Raw genomic sequence first — 27,215 nt, forward strand, 5'->3', positions numbered from 1 at the left:
CGCCCCCACAAGCCGGGCTCACTGCCCTGGCAGACCCCGCCAAGCGCCTCGGAGCGCGCAGGATGTGCGGGGCGGTCGCCACCCTCCGTGGCAAGGCGAGGCCCCGGGGGCGGGCCGGGGTCACCACGCCTGCCCCAGGGAACCGCACAGGTGAGGGCTGAGGCCGCGTGGCCGCGTGCGGGCCTCTGCGTCCATTTCACAGACGGGAAAGCCGAGGGGAGGGGGTCGCGGGGCCGCACAGCCGTGGGTGGGGGCCACAGCCGCGATCTGCCCGGAGTATGAACCTCCTCGACCCTCCGCCAGCCCAACAGGCGCCCTAGCGGAGCCGAAGCCTGGCAGCGAGCAGCAGCCCGCGCGCCCCTTCCCGAGTTGCCGCCGCGCCTTGGTCCCGGGCGCCTGCGGACACCGCGGCCGGCCAAGCCTCTCCACGCCGCAGGCTCCGGACCCCTCCGCGCCCCTCCGGGGGAAGTCGAAACCGGCCTCACCTGGCGGGCGGGCGGCGCGAAGGCGGGAGGGGGGAGCCGGGAGCCCTCTCTGCGCCTGAGGGAGGTGTCATCTTCACGATTCCTTGGTGACCACCGCAGCTCCACTTTACAGATGGAGAAACTGAGCCTGCGAGAGGGGAGTGGCTGTCCGAGGTCATCCTGTGGCCAGGCTTGGGATCGCCTCGGCTGTCTCCGAGGCTCAGAGGCCTCCGGAAGGAAGAGAGGCTGCTTTTTATTTTACTTTTAAGTGTTTGAATTCAAGAATGTGCTTAAAGAGCTTTCTGCTCCCGTGCCCAAGGCTCCGGGGTTCGAATGCTGGCCCTGCTCCTTGAATGATTCTAAAGTCTAACCCTTGTAGAGATGGAACCAAACCGGAACTCTGGGTCTCAGATATCCCAAAAGTTGTTTTCCCTGGCCACTACCCACCAGCGTTAGGCCTGAGGGTCCTGGCCGTCTCAGGCGTTGCGGGGCTAAGGCTCTGCGCAGAAGGAAGCTGAAGCCCGGAGTGGGGTGGGCTGGACCAGGTCACGCTGTCAGCCTGCAGCCCCAGGGAACTGGCAGGAAGGTGGCAGGAGGCTGGCTTCCTCTCACAGATGGGGAAACTGCGGCTCGGGGAGCTAATTCACCCAGCAGAGCTCCGCAACTAAGCAAAGTGGGCGCTGAGACTTGTTCCTGGCGCTGGTGGATTTGGTTTGTTTAGTTTGACTCTCTGGCAGCCTAATGTCCAGAGTCCCTAATTTGGTGTTGGGGTGATGAGCACTTTTGCTCCTGTGTTTGAGCAAGGCCTGCCCAGGGCCTGGTACTGCCTGAGGAGCCCCTTCTACTGGCACAACAACCTGGAGGAGTGGGTGCCAATGCCCTTTGGATAGCTTTGACTTGTCCAAGGTCAGCCCAAGGCCAGGGAGTATCCGGAGGCTCTGGCATATTTGCATACAAAAGGTTGTTTGCCTTGGAATTTGTGCTGGGAATGGAGCTTAGTCTGGCACCCTGTGCTCTTGTTCATCCTCCCTGGCCCTGGCTCTGCCTCTGACCACCATGACCACTTCCCAGGCACTGGCTCCCTTGTTGGAGTTTTGGGTTAGAATCCCCGCTGTGACCTGGGGTGAGTCGCTGCACCTCTGTGCCTCAGTTTCCCCATGTTCCCCAGTTTCCCCACTGTATACCTGCCCCCAAGCTTGTGGACAGGCCCAGTGGAGCCCAGGGAGGATACTCGTTCTGGTGCAGGGATGATGCCATCATCCGGACTCCATCACTGTCCTTCCTGCCAGGAGATCTCAGTTTCTTAATCTGTGAAATGTGCTGTGAAGTGAGAGGCTAGGGGATTGGGAGTCTTTGGAGAGGATTTGACACTAAAACACCACTGGCCAGGAGTGGTGTCTCATGCCTCTAATCCCACACTTTGGGAGGCTGAGGCGGGCGGATTGCTTGAGTCCAGGAGCTCGAAACCAACCTGGGTAACATAGCGAGACCTCATTCTACAAAAAAAAAAAAAAAAAAAAAAAAAAAATTAGCCGAGCATGGTGGCATGTGCCTGTAGTCCCAGTTATTCTGGAGGCTGAAAGGTGGAAGGATTGCTTTAGCCCAGAGTTCGAGGCTACAGTGAGCTGTGATCGCCTCACTGCACTCCACCCTGGGCAACCAGAGTGAGATTCTGTCTCAAAACAAAACAAAAACCAAAAACATAGCATGGGCGTGTGTGTTTTTCCCACCATCTTTAAAATGGGACCATTACCACTGGCTTTCCTAGAGTAGATACGAAGAGCACAGTAAGGAGTGCAGACAGACTCGTCCTGAGAGGCAGGAAGTGGGCTTCCCTCATCTCCCATGAGTGCCCTGGGAGAAGGGCAGGGTGCGGGGGAGACTGGCTCAGAGTAGGAGTTTATCATGTTTGTTGTATGACTGGCCCCTGGCCCTGCTCCCAGGTCAGCCCCAGCACTCCCTGATCTGGGAGACTGTCCAGGAAAGCAGGGTTCCAGTGGCTGTAGGTAACCCCCCCGGCATCCCTGGAAGGGCCTGGAGGGGGCGGTAGCAGGAGGCGTGCTCTGCCGGGGCCTTCTTGGCTTCACCCCAAAACTCCTGCTCCAGAACTGAACTGTGTCCGTTTTACAGAGGAGAAATTGAGACCCCGTGAATGCCTGTGTAAGTCAAAGCGAGGCGGACACGCCCCGTGATGCCTGTTTATGGCCTCCTGCCACCCATCGGCATTGACAGAGCTGCTGGTAGAAGACACAGGTTCCCGGGCCCTCGGTGTTCCACCAGGGATGTGGGGGGGTACACGTTCCTCATTGGAATTAGCGCAGCTGTGTTCTGGAGGATTGTGTGCTTTCCACGTCCTAAGGCCACCCTGCTGCTCAGCCTGGAGATGGAAGGCTGCAGTGCCCACCCTCCAGGTGGAGATGGGCTCAGAGAGGGCAGTTGACTTACCTGAAGACATACAACCAGGGCTGTGGGCCACCCACATGTAGTGTTGGGGCCAGGCCCTGTCCCCACTGCCAGGGTCTTGGGGGTCCTGTTCTCAAAGCACCTCTGTGTGCACAAGTCACCCCCTTTAAACTCTGAGAAATTCCTCTGAAGGTTCCTGTTTCACATTTGGGGGAACTGAGATCCAGATCGAGGTCACACGGACTCACTGGCAGGTGGGGATCGAGTCTAGGTGAGACTGGGTCCACAGCCTGCCTCTGTCACTTGGGTGTTCTCTCTCCCACAGCTTCAGCCAGCATAAACGGGAGCATAGTTACTTGGTCCCATAGCAGGCAAGGTCAGGGTATAGGGGCTGTGTGGCGAATCTCAGGAGGGAGGATGGAAGGGCTGACCTGGGGTCCAAGGTTCTAGATAAAAGATTAACAAGTACGGATTGTTCTCAGACGCCTGACTGGCCTCATGGGCTGGGAGGATGAGGACCCACCCGGTCAGGCCTGCCCGCCTCCGTACATAAGGCCAGGGAGGGAGGAAGCGCAGCTGCAGTAGGTGGCCAGGCAGAGGCGCAGGTGCGGCATGTGGGCTGAGGGCCGCTCAGGCATCCCACAGGTGTGCCCCTGAGGTACCCATTGGCCCTCTCCACCTGCCCCTGAGCCGTGGGAGGGCCAGGCAGGGCCTCATGTGTTTGATTTTGTATCTTGTTTGCATCAAATCGGGTTTCTGTTGTTTTTCCCTCTCCTTTAAGATTTACATGCAAAGGGATCTAAAGGGTGCCAAGTGAGAAATGCCCCAGCACTGGGCCGGCAGATCAAGGGCAGCCACAACCAAGGGCTGGGGAACAGCAGGCAGGTAGGGTGGGGCTGGAGGGCAGGACAGATCCAGGGAGGCAAGGCCTCTGCCTCCAGCTTTAGGGAAGAGACATCCTCAAAGACAGCTGGGGTGCGGGGTCCCCTGCAGGGATCAGGCACAGGAGGGCCGTCTGCGAGCAGCTGAGAGTTCATGAGTATTTGAAGCAGGGGAGGGGACAGGTGGGATCTGCCTCTCAGGCACCAGGCATGGGGAGGCAGCAAGGGGTGGCCCTGGGTCCCCTGGGAGTCCTGGAGTCTCTGTGTGAGCAGGACTTGGCTGTGTGGCGGTTAGAGACAAGGGTGATCCACCAGCTCCATCCTCAGGCCTTGGTGATTTCTTGGAATGCCCCTGGGAGTTGGGTGCAGGTAGAGACTTCGTAGACCACAGCTCCTGGCACTGTGCTGCCTGCCTGCCCCATCCTGGCTGTGAGTTCGCTGTGAATCCTGTGGAAAGGGCTACCGCAAGGGGACAGGAGTCCAGGCTTCTGCCTTCGCACGGCCATTGTGCAGCCAGGGGCCTTGGGCAGGTTTATGGGCCTCAGTTTCCTCATCTGGAAAATGGAGCCAGCCCAGGGAAAGTGTTTCCTGACCTCCCAGGCTCGGGAAAGGAGTACAGGAGACCCCCCTGGGGCCTGGAGGGTTGAAGGTCCCCTGTATACTGCAGACTTTGGGGATCAGGGACTAAGGGCTGAAGTTTTCCTGGGTTTCATGGACCTTGGGGATTGAGGCCCAGGGTCCCAGTGGGGCTCATGTCCTGGGCTGCTCAAGCCCTGACCTAGGGAGTGATCCTGTCCACCGGATCCTGTTCCAAGGTCTCCACAGGGCAGTCCTGCTCCTCTCAGACCCCAGGAGGGCAAGTCACCAGTTTTGCAGACGGAGAAGTTGAGACTGAGCCAGGTGAGAAATCCAAGTCCAGGACCTGCTGCTGGGAAGGGTCTTGTCAGGATCAGACCCTGGGAACCTATTGATTAGCCTTCCAGGAAACCTGCCCACCCAACTGGGGGCAAAGACAGGGCATTCCCGGTCAGTGGCTTCTCTTTCTGTGGCCTCTGCAGCAGCAGAGGCCACAGGAACATGACTTTGCCTCCCTGTGCCCTCTTGGCTGAGGGCTTAAAGGAGGTTGGACCTCTTGGCTGCTCTGAGGAGGCAGGTCAGGGCTGTGAGCGTTGAGCGAGGACTCACCCTACCCTCCCTCCTACCAGTTACTTTCCCAAACCCTCTGCTTGACTTGGAAAGGAAAGCCATTCCAGCAGTGCACTTACATCAGGACCTGGGCATGAGACCCTCCTGGTCAGCTGGCTAGAAATGCAGGGTCTGATGCCAGGACTGCATTTAAGGCCCCCCAGCCCCACCAGGCACCATCCTTCTCTGCTCATGTACAGTCAGGGGGCTGGCATCAATTGTACTGGGCTTGTACTCCAAATCGTTTTATACTTTTGTTTGAGTTTTTAATTTGACAGCACATCCCGGACCTCTTGTAGGTCAGTGTTACCGCGCTGGCTGGTCCCTTTCTTTGGTTGTGGGTGGTGACTTCACCTTTTTTTTTCTTTTTTGAGACAGAGTCTCACTCTGTCAACCAGGCTGGAGTGCAGTGGTGTGATCTTGGCTCACTGCAGCCTCTGCCTCCCGGTTCAAGCAATTCTCCTGCCTCAGCCTCCCAAGTAGCTGGGACTACAGGCGCATGCTGCCACACCCCGCTAATTTTTACTTTTTTAGTAGAGATGGGGTTTCACCATATTGGCCAGATGGTTTTGATCTCCTGACCTTGTGATCCGCCCACCTCGGCCTCCCAAAGTGCTGGGATTACAGGTGTGAGCCACCGCACCCAGGCGACTGCACCGTTTATTCCCCATGTCTGTAAGGCTCAGTGATGCAGGCAGGACAGGCTCTGGGGATGCTGGGAAGGGGCCATACTTGCCCCCTTGTTGATGCCTTTCACTCTGACATGTAATCCACTACCTGCAGTTGCTGTCTGAGGACAAGAGCCCTCACTATAGCAGAGCCTGGCGGCTGAGAACACAGGATGTGGCTTTTGACAGATGAAGTGTGAACCAAGACAAGACCTTGGTCGACCTCAGACATGCCTAGGCGAGAGCCGACTGGTCAACCTCAGACATGGCTAGTCATGAGCTCCCCACCCGGCTCAGCACAACATGTGGGCGGGCAGGGGCAGGGGCTGCTCCTCCTCCTTTTTTATTTTTTATTTTTTGAGATGGAGTCTCGCTCTGTTGCCCAGGCTGGAATGCAGTGGGCACGATCTCGGCTCACTGCAAGCTCAGCCTCCTGGGTTCACCATTCTCCTGCCTCAGCCTCCCAAGTGGCTGGGACTACAGGTGCCCGCCACCATGCCCAGCTAATTTTTTGTATTTTTACTAGAGATGGGGTTTCACTGTGTTAGCCAGCATGGTCTCGATCTCCTAACCTTGTGATCCGCCCGCCTCAGCCTCCTAAAGTGCTGGGATTACAGGCGTGAGCCACCGCTCCCATCCGAGGAGCTGCTCCTTCTAAGACACACTTAGAGGAGGTCAGCTGTGGAGGTGGCCTTGCTGGGATGATCATCATTTCATCCAGTCCTTGCCCCACCCTGCCTACTGTGGTATTTGTAGGTGGAGAAGTGACCAGGGTCTTCTGGAAAAGCCGGGCCGACCCTCAAACTCAGGTCCTCTGGCTCCAGAGCTGGGCCTGGCTATCTCGGGGGCATGGGAGGCCCTGGTGGTCACATCTGTCTTGTTTGAGAGAAAGCTATGTTCCCGCGGTGACACAGTCTCAGTAGAATAAGTCTCCAGGATCAGTGGAGTGCCCACTGCGCCCAGTGCCCAGACGGTTCAGCAGTGGTTAGTGGCTGGGTCCTGGATGGGGAGTGCTTTGGCTGCCCCTTCCCTGGGACCCCAGTGGGTGGGAAGGGGATGTGCCCAGGGGATTAGTTACATGTCAGCAGTGGGGATGCTCAAGGTCTTCCCCAAGCATTTTTCTTTTGAACGTGCGGTGGAGTTGAAAGAATTTTATGCCTGGACATGCACCAGCTCGATTCCACCCTTCGCATTTCACTGTGCCTGCTTTCTCACATCTGTCTCCATCCCTTGGTCCACCCCCCCAGGCATCTCATTATTCTAATGAAGTTATAGTTTTATTTTTAAATAATGAATTCACGTTCATCCATTCATTTTCTCACTGGGCAGACACTCAGCCAGATGCTTGTTGTGGGTGCTGGGTACACTCACCCTCACCAACCTCCCCTCCCATCCACCAACGGCTACTCCCAAACCTATGGCTGGTGGGGCCTCCTCTCTGCAAGGGCCACAGTGGACTGGGAAGCCACAGAGGAATGCAGAAGTCGCAGCTCTAAATTAAGGACTGGGAAGTGTTGGCCGCCTGGCTGCCCTGGAGAAGGGGCCACGTGGCAAGCCCGTGGCTGCCCCGATGTGTCTGCCAGGGCTTCAGAATCCCATAGCCACCTCCTTGGCCAGAAGGACAGTACATTTCCAGATCTCAAGATCCTGAAAAAGCAAAGTGGTTTCTGGCCCTTGGGGAGTGCTGATCACGACTCTTGTCTGTGAGGTCAGGCTGCCAGTCCTCCATTCATTTGTTCTTGTATTCATTCATTCATTCCTACACTGATGTCTGCGGATGCGGAGCATGCTAGTTGATGAAGAGCCCAACCCTGGAGACAGAATTCAAGTCCTAGCCGTGCCACTGGGAGCCTAGGTGACCCAAGGCCAGCGAGAGTCAGTCCAGGGTTATAGGAAATAGCCCAGGCCAGGGGTTAGAGCTGTACCTGGCACAGGTAATGCTCACTGTCAACTGTCATCGACCCAGCATCCCTGGGAAGTTCTGCCTCCTGCTGACTCCAGTCCTGCCCACTGTCCGCTCCATCCCCCGGAAGGGCAGGGCAGCTCCTCAGGCCCTCCCCACTCTGTGTACCACCCCTAGAAATTGTGCACCTCTCCCCTGCAGCCTCCCTAATCTGAATGACTGGTCTTTTTAACCCTGACAGAGATAAGAAGCAAAAAAAGAGTATCTTCAGTTGCTTTTTTTTTCTTTTTGAGATGGAGTTTTGCTCTGTCGCCCAGGCTGGAGTGCAGTGGCATGATCTCGGCTCACTGCAATCTCCACCTCCCAGGTTCAAGGGATTCTTTCTGTCTCAGCCTCTGAAGTAGCTGGGACTACAGGCTCACGCCACCATGCCCAGCTAATTTTTGTATTTTTAGTAGAGACAGGTTTTCACCATATTGGTCAGGCGAGTCTCAAACTCCTGACCTCATGATCTGCCTGCCTCGACCTCCCAAAGTGTTGGGATTACAGGTGTGAGCCACCGTGCCAGGCCAAGTATCTTCAGTTTTAAATGTACATTTCTTTAATTGACATATTTTCCCCCTGATTCTTTAAACAACTTTACCGGGCTATAATTCACATACCATACAATTTACCTTTTTAAATCATAGAACTGAGTAGTTTTTGTACATTCCTAGATACGTGCTACCATCACGCCAGTCGATTTTTTTTTTTTTTTTTTTTTGAGATGGAGTCACTCTGTTGCCCTGGCTGGAGTGCGGTGGCACAATCTTGGCTCACTGCGACCTCCGCCTCCCGGGTTCGAGTGATTCTCCTGCCTCAGCCTCCCAAGTAGCTGGGATTACAGGCGCCCACCACCACACCTGGCTAATTTTTATATTTTGAGTAGAGACAGAGTTTCACCCTGTTGGCCAGGCTGGTCTCAAAACTCCTAACCTCAAGTGATCCACCTACCTTGGCCTCCCAAAGTCCTGGGATGACAGGCGTGAGCCACCGCGCCCAGCAGCCCTTGGCATTGCCTGTCTTTTTGACAGACTTCTTTATGGTTTTGATTTGTATTTCCCTGAAGGTTAATAATTTTGAGAATCTTCTTGTGCTTATTGGCTGCTAACTTATCTTTTTCAGAGAAATGTCTGTTCAGATCCTTTGGCCATTTTAAAATGTTGTCGTCTTATTATAATTGAGTTGTAATAATTCTTTATATGTTCTAGACACATGCCTCTTATCAGATACATGATTTGCAAGTATTTTCTCCCTATTGGTAAGTTGTCTTTTCACTTTATTGAATGTGTCCTTTAAAGCACAAACATTTTTCATTTTGATGAAGTCCTGTTTTTATTTTTCTTTTAGTGTTTGTCTTTGGTGTTAGACCTAAGAAACCATTGCCAAAGTTCACAAAGATTTTCCCCTCTGTTTTCTTCTAAGAGTTTCATAGTTTTAGCTCTTACTTTTAGGTCTTTGATTCATTTTAGGTTAATTTTAGTATATGGTATGAGCTAGGGGTCCAGCTTCAGTTGTCCCAGCATCAATCAGTTGAAAAACTATTCCTTTCCCATTTAATTATCTTGGTACCCTTGTTGAAAATCATTTGACTGTAAATGTAAGGGTTTACTTCTACATTCTCAGTTTTATTCTGTTGGCCTTTATGTCTGTCCTTAGGATAGTACCACACTGTTTTGATTACTCTAGCTTTGTAATAAGTTTTGAAATTGGTAAGCGTGAACCCTCCAACTTTGTTCTTTTTCAAGAGTATTTCGGCTATTCTATGTCTTTTGCATTTCCATATGAGCTTTAGGATCAGCTTGTTGATTTCTAGAAAGAAAGCAGCTGGATTCTGATAAAGATTTTGTTGAATCTGTATATCAGTTTGAGGAATACAGTAGATTCAATGAATACAGTAGATTCAATGAATGCAGTAGATTCAATGAATATAGTAGATACAATACATATAGTAGATACAATGTATCCAAGGGGATACATTCCAGGACCCCTCAGTGCATGCCTGAAACTTCAGATACTATATACGTTGTTTTTTTTCCTAAACACATGTAACCATGATAAGTTTAATTTACAAATTAAACACAGTGAAAGATTAATGATAGCTAGTAAAAAGTTATACCAATTATAACAATATATTGTAATGAGAGTAATGTGAATGTGGTCTCTCTCTCTCTAAATATCTTAATAGACGGTACTCACCCTTCTTGTGATGATGTGAGATGATAAAATGCCTACATGATGAGATGAAGTGAGATGCAATACATAGGCCTTGTGATGGAATGGGAAATTCCAGAAATAATTTGTAAGTTTTACACTGTGAGCCACTCTGGGTATTTTGACGAAATCTCACCCATCCCGCTCCACCCCGCCTGGGATTGCTGTCAGTCACTTAGTAGCCCTCTGGGTTATCACATCCCCTGATACTGCAGTATTTGTGTTCAAGCAACTCTCATTTTACTTAATAATGGCCCCAAAGCACAGCTGTTGTGAGGTAACTATTTTCTGATTGTGGAACCACCACCAGTAAGTGAAACCATGGAATGTGAAAACAAGGATAAGGAGGGATGACCATAATATGTTGCCATCATAGCAATATTAAGTCTTCTGATCCATGAGCATGGGATGTTTTCCCATTTATTTAGGTCTTTAATTTCTTTCAACAACGTTTTGTAGTTTTCAGAGTTATGTTTTGCATTTCTGTTATTAAATTTATAACATTCTTTTTGATGCTATTGTATAAAATGTTTTTCTTAATTTTCAGTTTGCTCCCTGCTACTGTACAGAAATACGTTTGACTTCTGTATGTTGACCTGGTATTCTACAACCTTGCTGAACTCATTTCTATTTATAATAGCTTTTAGTGGATTTCTGAGGCTTTTCTACATATATACAAAATCATGTCATCTAATGGAGATTGTTTTACTTCTTCCTTTTTTTTTGTTTTTGTTTTTGTTTTTGTTTTTTTGAGATGGAGTCTCACTTTGTTGCCCAGGCTGGAGTGCAGTGGTACAATTTCGGCTCACTGCAACCTCTGCTTCCTGGGATCAGGTGATTCTCCTGCTTCAGCCTCCCAAGTAGCTGGGATTACAGACATGTGCCACCCACACCCAGTTAATTTTTGTATTTTAGTAAGGATGGGGTTTCACCATGTTGGCCAGGCTAGTCTCGAACTCCTGACCTCAACTGATCCACTGCCTCAGCCTCCCAAAGTGCTGGGATTCTCAGGTATGAGCCACCGTGCCTGGCCAAGCCATTTGTCTTTCTTTTCTAACTTCTCCATTTTGTTGTGATTTTTGTCATTGGCTTATTAGTATCTAAGTGCTGTTTATGTAGAGAAGATACAAATCTCCTATTACATATATGCTACAAATGTAAGAATCTTAGACACTGCACCTAGTGGTGGCTCCCTCCCTGCTATCAGTGGGCATTTGGGCAGGTGCGTCCACCTCTTTGAGCCTTGTCTGTAATAATGCAGATAAGGAATGCGGGGTGCTCTTGAACAAACTATTCCATCCATACATGTATTGTTATTGTTAGTAGCTGTGCGAATGCTGAGGATGTATGCATAGACAGGGGGCAGTCAGAATGACCCTGCCCAGGCCAGAGGCTGGCCTTCCCCAGATACTGAAGGGGCAGAAAGGATGGGGACAGCCCGGGGATGAAGAGCCAGGTGGCTGCGGTTGACCCTGGCAGAACCACAAACTGGTTATGTGACCTCAGTGTCCCTGAGCCGTGGTTTCTGGGCCTGCAGAATGGGGGACGCAGTTCTTCCAAGGACAACGTGGCTCCTGCCCTCATGTGTGCCAGGCACAGCCACCTTCCTCCACATTCCAGTCCAAGGTGGGCACAACAGCTGTGCTGACTTTGAGGCCGGGGCAGGCTCCCTTGCCTGGGCCCCCAAATGTGTGTGGTGGAGGTGGCCTAGGAGCCCCACAGGCTGGACCCCGTGTGTTCGTTTATGTACTGTCGCCCAACAGCTGCTGAAGCGCTCAGCACAGAGGAGAGCCTGGGCATTACTCTTCCTTCTATTATTATTACTGTTGCTGCTGATATTCCTACTTTTTACTGTCACCTTGGGGCCCCAAGGAGTGGGCCAGGCAGAATCCCAAGCGCTAAATAGGGCACTGGGCTGAGACGTGTTGCTGAAGCTTTGTATCAGATTTGAGCCAGTCCACTTAACAAATCCACAAAAAAACAGTGGCCTAACTCCAGTTGGAGTTTATTTCTGTCTCTTCTTAGAATCCAAGAGGTTGGTCTGCCCCTTCACACGTCTGCCATCTTTGCTCCCTGTATTAGTCAGGGTTCTCTAGAGGGACAGGACTAATAGGATAGATGTATATATAAAGGGGAGTTTATTAAGGAATACTGACTCAAACGATAACAAGGTGAAGTCCCACAATAAGCTGCCTGCAAGCTGAGGAGCAGGGAAGCCAGTCCGAGTCCCAGAACCTCAAAAGTAGAGAAGACAGTGCAGCCTTCAGTCTGTGGCTAAAGACCCGAGAGCCCTTGGCAAGCCACTGCTGTAAGTCCAAGAATCCAAAAGCTGAAGAACTTAGAGTCTGATGTTCAAGGGCAGGAAGCATCCAACATGGGAGAAAGATGGAGGCCAGAAGATTGAGCCAGTCTAGTCCTTCCACGTCCCTCTGCCTGCTTTTAGTCTAGCCTCACTGGCAGCTGATTAGATGGTGCCCACCAGATTAAGGGTGGATCTGCTTCTCCCAGTCCACCGACTCAAATGTTAATCTCCTTTGGCAACACCCTCACAGACACACCCAGGGACGATACGTTGCATCCTTCCATTCAACCAAGTTGACACTCAGTATTAACCATCACACTCCCCAATGCAGAATTGGCACAGCATCTATGCTCACACCTCATTGGCCAGGTTCAGTCACGTGACAGCTCCCTGGCGGGCAGGTTGGGAAATGTAGTTTTCAGTGGTGATCACATTTCCAGCTGCAACTCTGGAATGGAGAGAAGGGTTCCTAGAGGCATCCGCAGCCGGGAGTGGGAACTAGAGTGGAAGCTGCCCAGGATGAGGTGAGATGGGCAGATGCTACCCCCGGGCTTGGCCATCAGGTGGGGCTCCCGACACAGTGTGCTGGGTCCCAGTTCCATCCCTGCCACCTTCCCGCTGAGTGACCTTGGGCATGCCACTGAGCTTTGCTGTGCCTCAGTTTCCCCATCTGTAAGCTAGGGGTAGACCGCCCTCCTCATAGGGCTATAACGCAGTACGGCACCCATTAGGCCCCCAGTGTTGTTTGTGTTCGATCAGTCCCTCCCCCATCCCTCCCAGAAAAGTATACAAACCGTAAGCCCCTCCCACACCTCTTCCTCCCTTACTAGCAAGTGTCCTCAGGGCAGAAGCAGTGTAGCCTGACCTTCCCAAAGTGGTGGGGCATGTCTGCCTCAACCCCTGCTGAGGGCCACCCCTGCCTCCACACTCACCCTCAGCATCTCAGCTTGTTAAGGCCCTGGGGTCCTCAGTGATGCAGAGGCCAGGGGCAGGGGGGCCACTGGGTGCTGCTGGGGAGTAGGTCAATGTGACCTGGCCAGCTACAGCCAAATGCCATCCTTCACTGTCACTGCCATGGCACGGAGTCTCTGGTAACCTCCACTTTTGCCAGATCCCAGACCAGACTTCCGGGCCTGGCCTGAAGCCCAGCTCTGCTGATGCCCATTAATAGCCGTGGCACACATGGCTGGGGCAAGGGGTGGCGGGACCTCTCTGAGCCTCAGTTTCCCCCTAGATGGGCTTGTGAATTCAGATGTGGGGTAAGAAATGGAGTGATAGGTCTCACAGATGAAGACCTTGCCTGGGCACACAGCCAGCCCACGTGACTGTTCCTGGGTGGACGTGAATAAATCTGGGGGATGGTATGCAGCCTACCTCAGATGTCTTTGGTAAACATTTTAAAATTAGAGTCCACAGAGTTTGCTGGCGAATTGGTTGTGGATTGAGGAAGTAGATTTCAAGGTTTGGGGCCCAAGCAACTGAAGGATGGAGGGACTGTTGATTTAAATTGAAGTTATAATAGGAGAAGCCACATGGTGAGCAGGTTTGGCTAAGTCTCATCTCAGGCTCGGTGGGCAGTAGGACTTCCATGCCTGGCACCCAGGGCATGGTCCTGGCTGGAGACACAGCACACAGAGGACAGAGGAAGGTCATAGCAGGTCACTGTGGAATATTGGAGTCCCTCAGACTCCACATGCCCCAGTTTTTGGCCCCGCCATCACCCCCATCTCTGGGTGTCCGTCTCTGCCTGTGCGGAGGGAGACAGACACACAGATGTTTAGATGGCCCCTCACCACTGCTGTCTCCGGTCAGTCTCTGCCTCTGCACATGCCATGAATCAGCACAGCCTGCTGTCCCTATTCTTTTTTTTTTTTTTTTTTTTTTATTTGAGACGGAGTCTCACTCTGTTGTCCAGGCTGGAATGCAGTGGCACAGTCTCAGCTCACCGCAAGCTCCGCCTCCTGGGTTCACGCCATTCTCCTGCCTCAGCCTCCTGAGTAGCTGGGACTACAGGCGCCCGCCACCACACCCAGCTAATTATTTTTGTATTTTTGGTAGAGACGGGGTTTCACCGTGTTAGCCAGGATGGTCTCAATCTCCTGACCTCGTGATCTGCCCACCTCGGCCTCCCAAAGTGCTGGGATTACAGGCGTGAGCCACCGCGCCCGGCCTGTCCCTGTTCTTTACCTGTGACGCACCAGCGGTCCACTGTCAATGCCCAAAAATCAGGACATACCAGATAAGCAGGAGGAAGATCCTCTTGCATTTGGACACCAGGAAACCTGCTCGAGGATGTCTTAGCAGTTTCACTGAACATCCCTGAAACCCAGAGGCAACTCAGATGCAGGGAACAGGGACACACACTGAGGCCCATCTGCACAATGAAACACTTCACTGCTGTGAAAAGTAACCAGCTGCGGATACATGCATAGCATGACAACTCATATGCATTGTGTGTGTGTATGAATGTGTGTGAAGTTAGACCAGAGCCTCCTTGTCTGGTTCTAAGTCTTCCCTCAGCATAAGAGCTGTGTGACTGCAGAAAGTGTCGTAAGACCCTCTGCACGGTTTGTCTTCTTGGGTAGGCTGCTGTGCCGATAGATGATGGCACATGTAAGGCAGGTGCAACGGCATCTAGCCACAGTAATCTTCTCAGTCCCAGCTGTTGTCGTCATTATAATTTTATGAAAATTCTTGATTGCTGCTGCATCCAGAGCATCTCTGTGTCCTTATTTAAGAACAGCACTGGCCGGGCATGGTGGCTCACGTCTGTAATCCCAGCACTTTGGGAGGCCACGGCGGGCGGATCACAAGGTTAGGAGTTCGAGACCAGCTTGGCCAACATGGTGAAACCCTGTCTCTACTAAAAATACAAAAATTAGTCAGGCGTGGTCGCACACTCCTGTAATCCCAGCTACTCGGGAGGGTGAGGCAAGAGAATCGCTTGAACCCGGGAGGCGGAGGTTGTTGTGAGCTGAGATCGCGCCATTGCGCACCCCACCCGGGGGGACGGGGGGGAACCCCGTTTAAAAAAAAAAAAAAACAAAATGAGAACATCACTGTAAGTGCTCCCTGGTATTTTACTGTCTGGATGGACCTGGGTGAGGAAATCATCCCTTCTGCGGGAGACGTGGGTTGTTTCAGCCTTTCTCTATTATGTATGGTTCTGAGGTGGGCTTCCCCGTAATCTTGGCAGCAGATCCTTTTTGTTTTGTTTTGTTTTTGAGACGGAGTCTTGCTCTGTCGCCAGGCTGGAGTGCAGGAGTGCAGTGGTGTGATCTCAGCTCACTGCAACCTCCGACTCCCTGGTTCAAGCATTTCTCCCACCTCAGCCTCCCAAGTAGCTGGGATTACAGGCATGCACCACCACACCCAGCTAGTTTCTGTATTTTTAGTAGAGATGGGGTTTCACCATGTTGACCAGGCTGGTCTCAATCTCCTGACCTGGTGATCCACCTGCCTCGGCCCCCCCAAAGTGCTGGGATTACAAGCGTGAGCCACCGTGCCCGGCCAGCAGATTCTTATTTCCTGTGGCTGAGGGTGCATATGCAACATAAGGTGCTTAACGAATTTACCAAATGCTCTGCAGAAAGGTTGGATCTGTACCCCAGCCCGGGCACAGGGCTTCCCAGGCCATGCCAACTTGCACATTGTTTTCTTTTTGCCTTCTCCTCACTGACGCAGGAAAAATGAGCTCTCCCTTGAATCAGCATTTCCTCAGTTGCCTGTGGGTCTGCATTTTTCATGACTGTGGGCCATTGGTGTCGTTGCGAATTGCTTGTTCACACATTAGAACTTGTGTTTTTTTTTTAAACGGAAAATTCAGTTTTCATTGATGTGTAAGACCTCCTTATAAATTAAGACTGTCGAACCAACCTTTGTCCTGTGCTTTCCAAATATCCTTTCCCGAATTTTTCACCTGAGTTGGTTGTTTTCCGTTATTAGGGAGCCTCAGAAGCTTTTGCTTTCTGCCTTGTATGCAGTCAAATCTGTTGCTCTCTCTCTGTCCCTCTTTTTTTTTGTTCTGATTTCTGCCTTTGGAACTGTGTTTAGGTCATAATCAAAGGCCATGCCTCAGTGTCTCAGGGAAGGTATATTTGCTTTTATTGTCTTCTAACGTGTGTTTCTTTTTTTTAACGCTCCAATCCTCAACGTCTAGAGTGTACTTCCTGGTGGGATACAGCTCTGCATTGTCCCTGGGTCTGGATGACCCCATGTGACTTCTAGAGCGTCCAATGGCCTTTGGAGCCGCACCCCGCCCCTGTGCTCCCCAATGCTGTGCCAACTCCTCCCTCCAGGGTCCTGCCCAGCCCCGCCCTGCGTGCCCACCCCCATGCCTCACACCTGCCTCTCTCCCCAGGCACCTGCGCTCAGCTGCGGCTACCCCCGCAAGCCACCTTCCAAGTCCTTCGTGGCGATGGTGCTTCCGTGGGGACCGTGCTCATGTTCCACTGCCCCTCCAACCACCAGATGGTGGGGTCCGGGCTCCTCACCTGCGCCTGGAAGGGGAGCATCGCTGAGTGGTCTTCAGGGTCTCCAGTGTGCAAACGTAAGGACCCCTCTCAGCTCGGTAGCTCTGGGGGTGGGGGATGGCCCCAAATCCTGTCATGGGGATGGCACGGGTGGGGATGGCATGGGTGGGGATGGCATGGGTGTCTACTCACAAGGGCTGGGCCAGTGTGTAGGATCCCGTTCCCAACACTGACAGCTTGCTTACATATCAGCAGCCAACTGTTGGCCCTCAGCCCTCCCAGTGCCATGTTGGCAGCGTGGACCTGAAGCCTAGCAGCGGGACTCCAATCCTGGCTCTGCTACTGACTTAGCCCCTCACTGGCAAGAGGCTGCGCAAGCTCTCTGAGCCAGCACGTTTTCATCTGTTAAGCAGGAAACTATGTTCATTCATTCATTCATTCATGTACATGTGAACATGGCAAACTTTAATAGGATATTTCATGTATCAGGAATGCTAAGTACTGGCAACACAGAAGGTCATGATGTGCCTGGCCCTGGAGCTCCCAGTCTGTGGGAGAAGATGGTTTTCTGGTTGTATTTGTTGTAAAGGTGTTGGAGGGTCCATAAGGTAGTCCCTTTTCAGTGCCCAGAATGACACTTCCAGAATGAAGCCATGTGTATTATGTTCATGTGTTTTGTGCATGAAAAGGGCTCAGAGTCAAAATACAGTTTGGCAGATTCTGGGTTTTTATGCTGCAGGACTTCTCAGAGCCTTTAAAATGTTCACGTGCTAGGTGATTCTCTGAGAATGCGAGTGTGAGGATTAGATTTTGAGAGGCAGAAAACCCAAAATGCTAGGATTAACCATGATGGAGCTCAACCTTCAGGGTGGGCAGGCAGGCCTGTGTGGGCTCCATGGCAGTGGGAGCCAGGCCCATTTCCTGGCATGGCTCTGCTGGGCATGCCCTCAGCCTCATGATTCAAGGTAGCAGCAGCTGTGTTCCAGGCAGCTGTTATGGGGTGAGGGGCGCCGGGGCCAAAGGGCAGGCCCCAGTATCTCAGGAAAGGTTCTTAGAAGTTGTCCCACATCACTTCTTATCCTCCACTGGCCAGAACATGGTCCTGTGACCACTGGGAAATGTAGTCTCCATTCTGGGTGGCCAGCATCCACTAGGGAGCATGGGAAATGGGGACCAGGGGACAGGGCCATGCCCCCTACTGGGGGAGTACATGGTGTTGTTCAAATTAGGATTCTGGGGCCTTTTTTAGCCAGAACGTCCAGTAGAATCGGATGGAACTAGTGTTTGGAGCATAGCTAAGGTTCCACAGCAGATAAATAGTATTTTGGGCCTTCCTGGAAAGTGACGTGAGAAGGAATATAGGCCCCCTGAAGTATGTCACCACCTTGGGGCATTGTGAGAACCCAGACCATGGACTGGGCAAGGCCCCCTCAGCACTGTCTGTGTCACCTCCTCTCTGTGCCCTGCCCTTCCTTCATACCTCAGGCAGGACTCCATTGGATAGGAGCCACGGAGGCCATCACTCTGAACTCGCTGCCAGAGCTTCTCTAATTGGCTGCTCTGCAAACTCCTACACACCCTACAAAACCCTGCTCAAATACCCCCTTCAATTAGCCACTCTGCATACTCCTACACACCCTGCAAAACCCTGCTCAAATACCCACTTTAATTAGCTACTCTGCATACTCTTATACACCCTGCTCAAATACCTGCTTCTTGGGGAGAGTCTTCTCTGATAGCCCCACCTCCAAATATAGCACAGATCTTTGCCTCAGCCCCCAGCACCTCACTGCCACCTTACCATGCAACGGGGCTCACTGAGGGCTGCCCAGGCCCTGTCCACACCCAGTCCCTGCCCCTACCACCCCTGAGATCCCCAACCCCTGGGCCAGGCAGATCTGGGCAAACCTCACCCAGGAGCTATGGTTGTCTCCCACACAGTGGTGCCACCACACGAGACCTTTGGCTTCAGGGTGGCCGTGATTGCCTCCATCGTGAGCTGCGCCATCATCCTGCTCATGTCCATGGCCTTCCTTACCTGCTGCCTCCTCAAGTGCGTGAAGAAGAGTAAGCAGCAGCGCTTCGACAGGTACGTGGCCTCATGGTCTCAAGGTCCTCCTGGGAGGTGCCTCTTGGCACCATGGGAGGAGGAAAGGGCAGAGTGTTTCATGGGAACCCCAGCACTGCCCTCAGGGCACGCACCCATTCCTACCACTGCTCTGAGCCTGTGTCTCACCAAGTGCTGCTCCTGGCCCCTGCAACAGCTACGGGCAGCATCACAGCTGGGGAGCATGTGGGCCTCCGAAGCCCTGCTCTTAGGCCAGGCCATGGGTTCATGGGGAATTGTTTTTTTTTTTTTTTTTTTTTGAGATGGAGTGTTGCTCTATTGCCCAGGCTGGATGATCTCAGCTCACTGCAACCTCCGCCTCCTGGGTTCAAGCAATTCTCCTGCCTCAGCCTTCCTAGAAGCTGGGGTTACAGGTACGCACCACCACACTTGGCTAATTTTTTGTATTTTTCGTGGAGATGGGGTTTCACCATGTTGGCCAGGCTGGTCTCGAATTCCTGACCAGGTGATCCACCCAGTGATCTGCCTCCCAAAGTGCTGGGATTACAGGTGTGAGCCACCGCGGCCAGGCTGGGATTGTTTTATTCTTAAACCTGCACACATATGCAGTATGCACTCTGCTGTGTTAACGGCCTGCGGGGCTGCCACACACGCCCCCTAAGCCTTGAGGGGGAGTCGCTGTCACTGCAGATGGAGGGCTGGTTAGCTACAGCCCACCAGCGAAGTCCAGCTCTCTGTCAGGTTTTTTCCCCGTGGTAATTTATTATTTTTTGTTTTTATTTTTTATTGTGGTAAAATATCAGTACATCAAACTTACCTTTTTAACGTCTACAGTTCAGTGGCATTAAGTATGTTCCCGATGTAGTGCAGCCATTAGCACTGTCCAGCCTCAGAACTTCCCACCACCTGTATTTGTGTTTTTTTTTTTTTTTTTGAGACGGAGTCTCGCTCTCTCGCGCAGGCTGGAGTGCAGTGGCCGGATCTCAGCTCACTGCAAGCTCCGCCTCCCGGGTTTACGCCATTCTCCTGCCTCAGCCTCCGGAGTAGCTGGGACTACAGGCGCCCGCCACCTCACCCGGCTAGTTTTTTGTATTTTTTGGTAGAGACGGGGTTTCACCGTGTTAGCCAGGATGGTCTCGATCTCCTGACCTCGTGATCCGCCCGTCTCAGCCTCCCAAAGTGCTGGGATTACAGGCTTGAGCCACCGCGCCCGGCCCACCACCTGTATTTGTAAGTAAAGTTTTATTGGAACACAGCCATGTTCATCGTCTCCTGGTGTGTGGCTGCTTTTGGGCTGCAGTGGCAGAGCTTAGCTGTGGGAGAAATCGTGTGTCTCACCGCACCTAAAACATCCACTGCCCAGCTCTTTGAGAGGTTGCCAGCCTGCGCTGGTCCTGCAGACGGTGCCGTGGGCCTACATGGAGCCCATTTTCTCCGCTGTCAGGGACACACGTGCATGCTCAGAGTCCTTCCTTCCAAACTCTCCTCCAGGTCAGCCCAGCTGTGGTCCCAGCTGAGAGATGAGGACTTGGAGACAGTGCAGGCCGCATACCTTGGCCTCAAGCACTTCAACAAACCCGTGAGCGGGTCCAGCCAGGCGCACGACAACCACAGCTTCACCACGTGAGCCCGGATCTGGGTGGGGGGCATGCTGGGGGACAAGGGGTCCAGCTGGGTCAGGCCCCGGGCCACCTGCTGCTCCCACACGCTGAGAGCCTGAGAACACCTGGCCCACCCAGAACCTTAACTCCCATCTCTAAAACAAGAGGCTGGGGGTCCTTGCAGCCCTCTGTCCTGACTAACATTCTAGGGCTCAGAATTGCCCCCCGGATTGTTTTCATCTGGAGGGTCCACCCTCCAGGGAAGCTGAAGCTTCTACACACCTGTGTTCCCTCCACCCACACCCAGCGGGGCTCTGCCCTGAGCTTCAGTCACTTGCTCTCCCTCCTGTGCTCTCTCCCTCTCCTTTCTCTCTCTCTCAATACACACATACTTTTTTTTTGCCCTGAACCAATACAAGGACATTCTTTTTCTGAGTCCAGAAATCTAATACTGATTGGCCGGGCGTGGTGGCTCACACCTGTAATCCCAGCAGTTTGGGAGGCCAAGGTGGGAGGATCACCTGAGGTCAGGAGTTCGAGACCAGCCAGGCCAACATGGTGAAATCCCATCTCTACTAAAAACACAAACATTAGCTGGGTGGTGGCGTGTGGCTTTAATCCCAGCTACTCGGGAGGCAGAGACAGGAGAATCACTTGAACCCAGGAGGCGGAGGCTGCAGTGAGCCAAGTTTGCACCATTGTACTCCAGTCTGGGCAACAGAGCAAGACTCTGTCCCCAAAAAAATAAAAACCAACAGAAATCTAATACCGATTGCATGTGGCCTGTCGAGTGGAGAACGTCTCAGTGCGGTGAGCAGCGTTGAGCGTGCCCACCCTTTGGTCCCTAATCACAGGCAGCACTCAGCTCCCAGGTCTCTGGGCTCCTTAAACTGGTATGGGCCTTCAGATTTTCATGGTGGTGTCTTCTGAGGGCTCCAGGCCGGTGGTCCCATGCAGAGGCTCCTGTCTGGATCTGTCTGGGGTTTCTGTGTGACCAGGTCCAGCTGTGCACTTCTGGTGCAGGGCTGAGTGTGTAGGTCACAGACATGGACCAGGCTGCCCCAACAGGCCACATGGAATGGGGTCTCTTGGCTGAGGCAAAGCCCCCCAGATCCCTCCACTGTCAGAGCCTGAGGAAGGGGCTCTGCAAGCGTCCCTCCGCTGTCTCAGCTTCCTCCGACTCGTGGTCTCAGCGTGCAAGGGTGATCCTGCCAGATCTGCTCTTGCCTTGGGCATGACAGAATGGTGACTTTGTTAATTCTGTTGCACTTCTGACATTCCTTCTATCAGGGATGAGGATGAGCTGTTTTTTTCTTCCCTTTTTTTTCCTTTCGATTTTGTTTTGTTGTTTTAGCATCACATGAACTCATGAATATTCTTTTCTGAAACTTTTATTTTGGGAAAAGTTCACAAATACACAAAAGTAGAATATTGTCACGGATCTCCTGTCCCTGCCTCCCGTTCTCACGGTCACCAGCTCAGCCAGGCCACCTCATTCATGCCCCTTCCCCCGCATTATTTTCAAGCACACTTTTTGTGGGCTCCAGTTGTTCTCAGCAGTGGGAGCTCTGCCAAGCCATGGCCTGTGTCCTGATCCATCCCCATCAGTGTGTGAGTGCTGCCTGCTTTGCACAAGATGTTCCAGGCCCATCTCGTGCTTTCTGTGCCCAGCTCTGCGGTTCGCCGCTGCTCCTGGAGCCCTGTTTCTCTGGGTGGAGAACAGCACTTAGACGCCGGGGTCCGGGAAGCCATCGAGATGACATCATTGAGCTTGTGTTCCCTTTCTTCAGGCCCTCCCACTGGAGCCTTTCGAGGCTGCATTGCACTTGGTCCCAGCCCTCGTGGCGTCACTGTATGACTGTGACAGCTCCATGCCTCGGTGTCCTCACCTGTAAAGTGAGGATTGCAGTAGCGCTCACCCTTTCCAGTTGTTGAGGTTACCTGAGTCCAGATGTGTGCCTCTCTCGCCAGGCCCAGGGGGAGAGCTCAGTGAATACTGGCTGTTAGTGTCGTTGCCACTCTTACGAACTTATGCAGACAGGGAAACTGAGGCACAGGAGGTGGTGATCTGTGCGGCCCTGGGTTGCACACACCGTGCTGGGTCTAGCCAACACCTACAGGGAAGGAATTCACCTTTCTGTCTCCTTTCCTGGCGCTTCAGGTATGTATTACATCAACACAGATGTAGCAGAAATGCTGCCATTGAGACTTCTGCACTTAGCAACACGTTCCAGGTCACCATGGTGGTCTGAGGCCTCCAGGCTATCATTCCTGACAGCAGCGCATTATTCCAAAGCTTCCAACATCTGCTAGACCCTCCCCTGCTGAGTGGCCAGGCGTGGTCAGTGTCTTTTTGCTTAGTGCTGCTTTTATTTTTCAAGACCACAACTCTTGGGGGTGATCCTAGGACTCGATTGTTTAGGCCCAACAGTCTGAGTATTTTATGACCACATTATTTCCCTGGGAGCTCTGGTACAAGTGAGTGTGGCCATGTTTTTCTGGTAACTGCATCATCACTGAGTGCTGACCATTTGTTTATCATTTGTTTCTGACAGTAGCTACAAGTTGTGTGGGTGGTTTCCGTCAGCATTTCTTCGATGAATGTCAAGGAAGAATGTTTTCTCCAGCCTTGGCTCACCAGTGCCGTTGCTGGCATTAGTCATTTTCTCGTTTTCTCTGCTGAATTACCTCCTAATGTTTTGTTCCATGTGTTGTGGGAGGGCACCTGACCCATCGATTGGCTATCAATTTATTAGGCCTCTTTCCTTTTTTTTTTGAGATGGAGTCTCGCTCTGTCGCCCAGGCTGTAGTCTCGCTCTGTCACCCACGCTGGAGTCTCGCTCTGTCGCCCAGGCTGGAGTGCAGTGGTGCGATCTAGCTTACTGCAAGTTCTGCCTCCCGGATTCACACCATTCTCCTGCTCAGCCTCCCGAGTAGCTGGGACCAAAGGCGCCCGCCACCATGCCTGGCTAATATTTTGTATTTTTAGTAGAGACAGGGTTTCACCGTGTTAGCCAGGATGGTCTCCATCTCCTGACCTCATGGTCTGCCCACCTCAGCCTCCCAAAGTGCTGGGATTACAGGCGTGAGCCACCATGCCCAGCTCCTCTTTTTTTTTTTTGAAGACAGTCTCACTATGTCTGGAGTGCAGTCTCCCAGGCTGGAGTGCAGTAGTGCTATCTCGGCTCACTATAACCTCCGCTTCCTGGGTTCAAGCAATTCTCCTGCCTCAGCCTCCCGAGTAGCTGGGACTACAGGCGCGTGCCACCATATCCAACTAATTTTTGTATTTTTAGTAGAGATGGAGTTTCACCATGTTGGCCAGGATGGTCTCGAACTCCTGGTCTCAAGCAATCCACCCATCTTAGCCTCCCAAAGTGTAATCCCAAAGTGCTGGGATTACAGGTGTGAGCCACCATGCCTGGCCCCTTTCCTTTTTATTTTAGTTTTGTTGGGGCCATGGTGGCTAATGCCTTTCCTTTTGGGTAGTGAGACATCCAAAGCCAGTTTCAGAGCTCCTCCATTGCCCCACCTGTGATCCCACTCCCCATTACAGCACTGAGACCACATCATCCTGTGTCATAACTGGGAAAAGTGCCCATGGAATGGGGGAATGAATAATTGCCTCTCAAGGCAACATGGTGTCCGGGATGATGGCAGCCACAGCTGCTGCTGCTGCTGCAGGGGCTTTGCTGGCCAGAGGGGCTCCCAGGGGTGCTGTTTGGGGCCGCACGTCTGCCTGGTCCCAGCACCACAGACACTGTCTCTTCCACTGCAGGAACTTGCGCAGTATGTGGTCGGACGCGCGCGTCCTGTCCAAGGGTGACCACAGATCTGTGTACAGAGCTGTGTTCACCTCCCCGGGGGAGTGAGACAGCCAGGGCGGGAGGGAGGCACCCTGACAGGGCTGTGAGAGGCTGGAGGAGGCCGGCTTGGGGGACTCTGATAGTCAGCTCAAGAGGCAGGAAGTGGTGGTGAGGCTGAGGGGGGTCAGGAGGGGGACCCTTCGGGCAGAGTCCTTTCCCGGAGCTCTGTCACACATGGGGACCGCGAGCACTCAGCCCAGCTTCGTGGGGACTCAGAGAAGCCAGGTCCTGCCCAGGGCTACGCAGCCAATGGAGGCAGAGTTCCCTGAGTCCCCAGCCCTGGGCCCCCGGCTCCCAGGCAGGATCCTCAGGATATGCCTGTTCTGGGACTGCCCACCCCTCAGGCAGGGCCCAGGCTACCTCCATAGATGGTAAATTTCCTTGAGCAAGGTGAGGTTTGCCTCTTGACCTTGTTTTTATTTCGTAAGTACTTCTCAGCAGTTGCAATGTGACAGGCACTGTTCTGAACTCTTTCAAATATTAACTCTTTTCACCTAGGGGTGGGTACTACTATTATCCCATTTTCCAGGTGAAGAACCAGGCAGATGAAGAAACTGGTGTAGACTCCCACACAACCAGTACGGGAGGCTGGGTGAAGTCAATCTGGCTCCTGGCTCCCCGAAGCTGCCTTCTGTCTCCACCAGTTACTGATTCTTTAACTTTACTCATTGCATAAGCAGATCATTTCTTATTTCCTACTACTTGCTAGAGTTTTTCTGAGAATTAGTTGTGGGTGGGAGCTGTGGTCCAGGAAGGCTTCCTGGAAGAGGTGATGCCGGAAGTGAAAGGACTAAGAGAGCCTGCTTTGGGAGGGGAGAGAGATAGCCCCTGAGAGGAAGAAAGGGCAAAGGGCTGGAGGTGGGAGCCGCCAGGCAGCCCACATGGAGCAGAGGCCAGTGTGTGTGGAAGCTGGAGATGGGGCAGGGCCAAGGTCTGGTCAGCCTGGGGAATGGCTTGGTTTTTGTCTGGGGGGTGGGAGAGCCACGAGAGGACGGAGGGTGGAGCAGGTGGGTGATCCAGCTCCTGGCCACCAAAGAGGCAGGCCTGGCAGGGGGGAAGGTGTGTTCCCCTTGACCTCCTGCGCCCCAGCGTCCCTTCTCTGCCTGGGGCGTCCCAAGCCCTGGCCAGGCAGCGGGGTTCCTGGTGGTTTCTGCATACTCTGAATTCACAGTCCCAGGAAATCCCTGCCCACACCTCAGAGGGCAAGTGTCTGACTCCTGGGCCACGCCCTGGTTGTGTGGATGAAGGAGCCACTTGCCCACAGGGCCCAGCAGGGAGAGGGAATGGCCTCTGTGCAGCTCAGGGTGCAGGGCAGCTCCTGGCAGGAGGAAGCGAGCTCCCCCGTGCTCAGGTCAACCGTTGCCCCAGGCCCACTGAAGGCCCAGGGCCTGGGTACCTGGGAAGGTATGGAGTTGGGGGTTAAACCCTATCTACACTCTTTTGCCAACTCATGCCTCCTCTCTCCACAGAGACTATGTTGAGAGCACCAGCAAGCTGGCCAGTGTGACCCGCAGCGTGGACAAGGACCCTGGAATCCCCAGAGCTCTGAGCCTCAGTGGCTCCTCCAGCTCGCCCCAAGCCCAGGTGATGGTGCATATGGCGAACCCCAGACAGCCCCTGCCTGCCTCTGTGCTGGCCACAGGAATGCCACAAAAGCCTGCAGCATATGCCCTAGGGTGACCGTGCAGTGAGGCTGGCGCCCGTGCTCCACACTGGGAGGCCAGGCTCACCCCACCAGCCAGTCAGCTGCAACTCCACATGAACTCCACATGCATCCAGCTCGAGACTAATGAGTGGAATCAGCTTCCAGGTGTAGGGACCCCTTGGGGGGCCGAGCTGACATCCAAGGCTGAGGACCCCAGCGGGAGTGTTCTGTTCCGACATATCCTGGCTGTAACGAGTTTTATAGTTATGGACTACTTGAAACTACTACTGAGGGTAATTTACCAGCTGTGGCCTCCCACTAACTAGTATTCCTTTAAAGAGACTGGGACATGTTTTAAGCAAATCTAGTTTTGTATAATAACATAAGAAAATAGCAATAAACTTCTTTTCAGCAACTACAGATGGCTACCTCAACATCTTCCTCCACAGGACGTGCCGCTTCCAAGTGAGGACCCATGGAGGGCTCTGCATCTGTTGTCTGTAAAAGTGCAGATGAGAGGTGTGAAGTAAAACTACATAATTATATCTAATACTGAAAAATATAAAGGTTGGTTGATGTTAGAGTCTGCAGAGGAGACTTCCCTTTTTTTGTTTGTTTTCAGGGCTAGTTTCTGTTCAACTCTGAAGAAAAAAATCTGGTATTGATGAGTGAGGAAGGAGTGTACTGAGGCGTGACTGACCTGTCTTAGTCATGGCCAGGTCTCCTTGGCCAAAACAGGTCCATTCAGTCAGTCAGTGGGGCTTAAGATTTTATTTCACAGCCACAGCACCCCCACATGGCAGCCTCGTGGCCTGGGCTTCCTCACAACATGGCAGCCAGTGTTCAAGGTGGAGTTGCAATGTGAGCACCGGGTGGAGGCCATTTTGCCTTTCAGGTCCCGGCCTCAGAAGTCTTGCTGTGTCTGTTCACTGGGAGTCAAGTGGGCCTTCTAATCAAGAGGTGGAGAGTTGGACTCCACTGCTAGGTGGGAAGAGTGCTGACTGGTGAGAAGACAATTGGCAGACACAATTTACAACCATCACAGTCACCTTCTTTTTTTTTTTTTTTCTGAGACAAGGTCTTACTCTGTCGCCCAGGCTGGAGTGCAGTGGCACGATCTTGGCTCGCTGCAACCTCCGCCTCCGGGGTTCAAGCATTACAGTCACCTTTAACCCAATCACTTGTCTTTAAGAAATTTTATAAAAGGTGATTAATTTTGGTCGGGCACGGTGGCTCACACCTGTAATCCCAGCACTTTTTGAGGCCGAGGTGGGCGGGTCACCTGAGGTAAGGAGTGTGAAACCAGCCTGACCAATGTGATGAAACCACGTCTCTACTAAAAATACAAAGATTAGCTGGGCATGGAGGCATGCACCTGTAATCCCAGCTACTTGGGAGGCTGAAACAGGAGAATTGCTTGAACCTGGGAGGCGGAGGTTGCAGTGACCTGAGATGGCGCCATTGCACTCCAGCCTGGGCAACAAGAGTGAAACTCCGTCTCAAA

The 27,215-nt window shown here is 52.7% G+C and overlaps 1 protein-coding gene across 4 annotated transcripts; it reads left to right on the forward strand.

Moving 5' to 3' along the window:
* Positions 1-26,131, forward strand: SUSD3 (sushi domain containing 3). 4 transcript variants are annotated; one of them, XM_023187792.2, is made up of 7 exons: positions 12-150; positions 8,755-8,804; positions 9,732-9,845; positions 16,420-16,608; positions 18,473-18,620; positions 20,091-20,222; positions 25,536-26,129. In XM_023187792.2, the coding sequence occupies exons 3-7, from the start codon at positions 9,797-9,799 to the stop codon at positions 25,744-25,746; spliced, it is 729 nt and encodes a 242-aa protein (XP_023043560.1). In that variant the 5' UTR covers positions 12-150; positions 8,755-8,804; positions 9,732-9,796; the 3' UTR covers positions 25,747-26,129. The 4 variants fall into 4 exon arrangements, with proteins under 4 accessions (XP_023043559.1, XP_023043560.1, XP_023043562.1 ...); XM_023187793.2 differs by lacking the exon at positions 12-150 and adding an exon at positions 2,058-4,648; XM_023187794.2 differs by lacking the exon at positions 8,755-8,804 and having other exon boundaries at positions 21-150.
* Positions 26,132-27,215: the final 1,084 nt, after the last annotated feature.

This window comes from Piliocolobus tephrosceles, chromosome 14 (assembly GCF_002776525.5).
Source record: "Piliocolobus tephrosceles isolate RC106 chromosome 14, ASM277652v3, whole genome shotgun sequence".
In the NCBI taxonomy this organism is placed as follows: Eukaryota; Metazoa; Chordata; class Mammalia; order Primates; family Cercopithecidae; genus Piliocolobus; species Piliocolobus tephrosceles.

Coding starts and splice junctions, on each gene's coding strand:
- SUSD3 (XM_023187791.2), top strand. CDS start 63: ATGTGCGGGGCGGTCGCCACCCTCCGTGGCAAGGCGAGGCCCCGGGGG. Junction 18,621..20,090: donor AAGCAGCAGCGCTTCGACAG/GTACGTGGCCTC, acceptor ACTCTCCTCCAG/GTCAGCCCAGCTGTGGTCCC. Junction 20,223..25,535: donor GACAACCACAGCTTCACCAC/GTGAGCCCGGAT, acceptor CTCTCTCCACAG/AGACTATGTTGAGAGCACCA.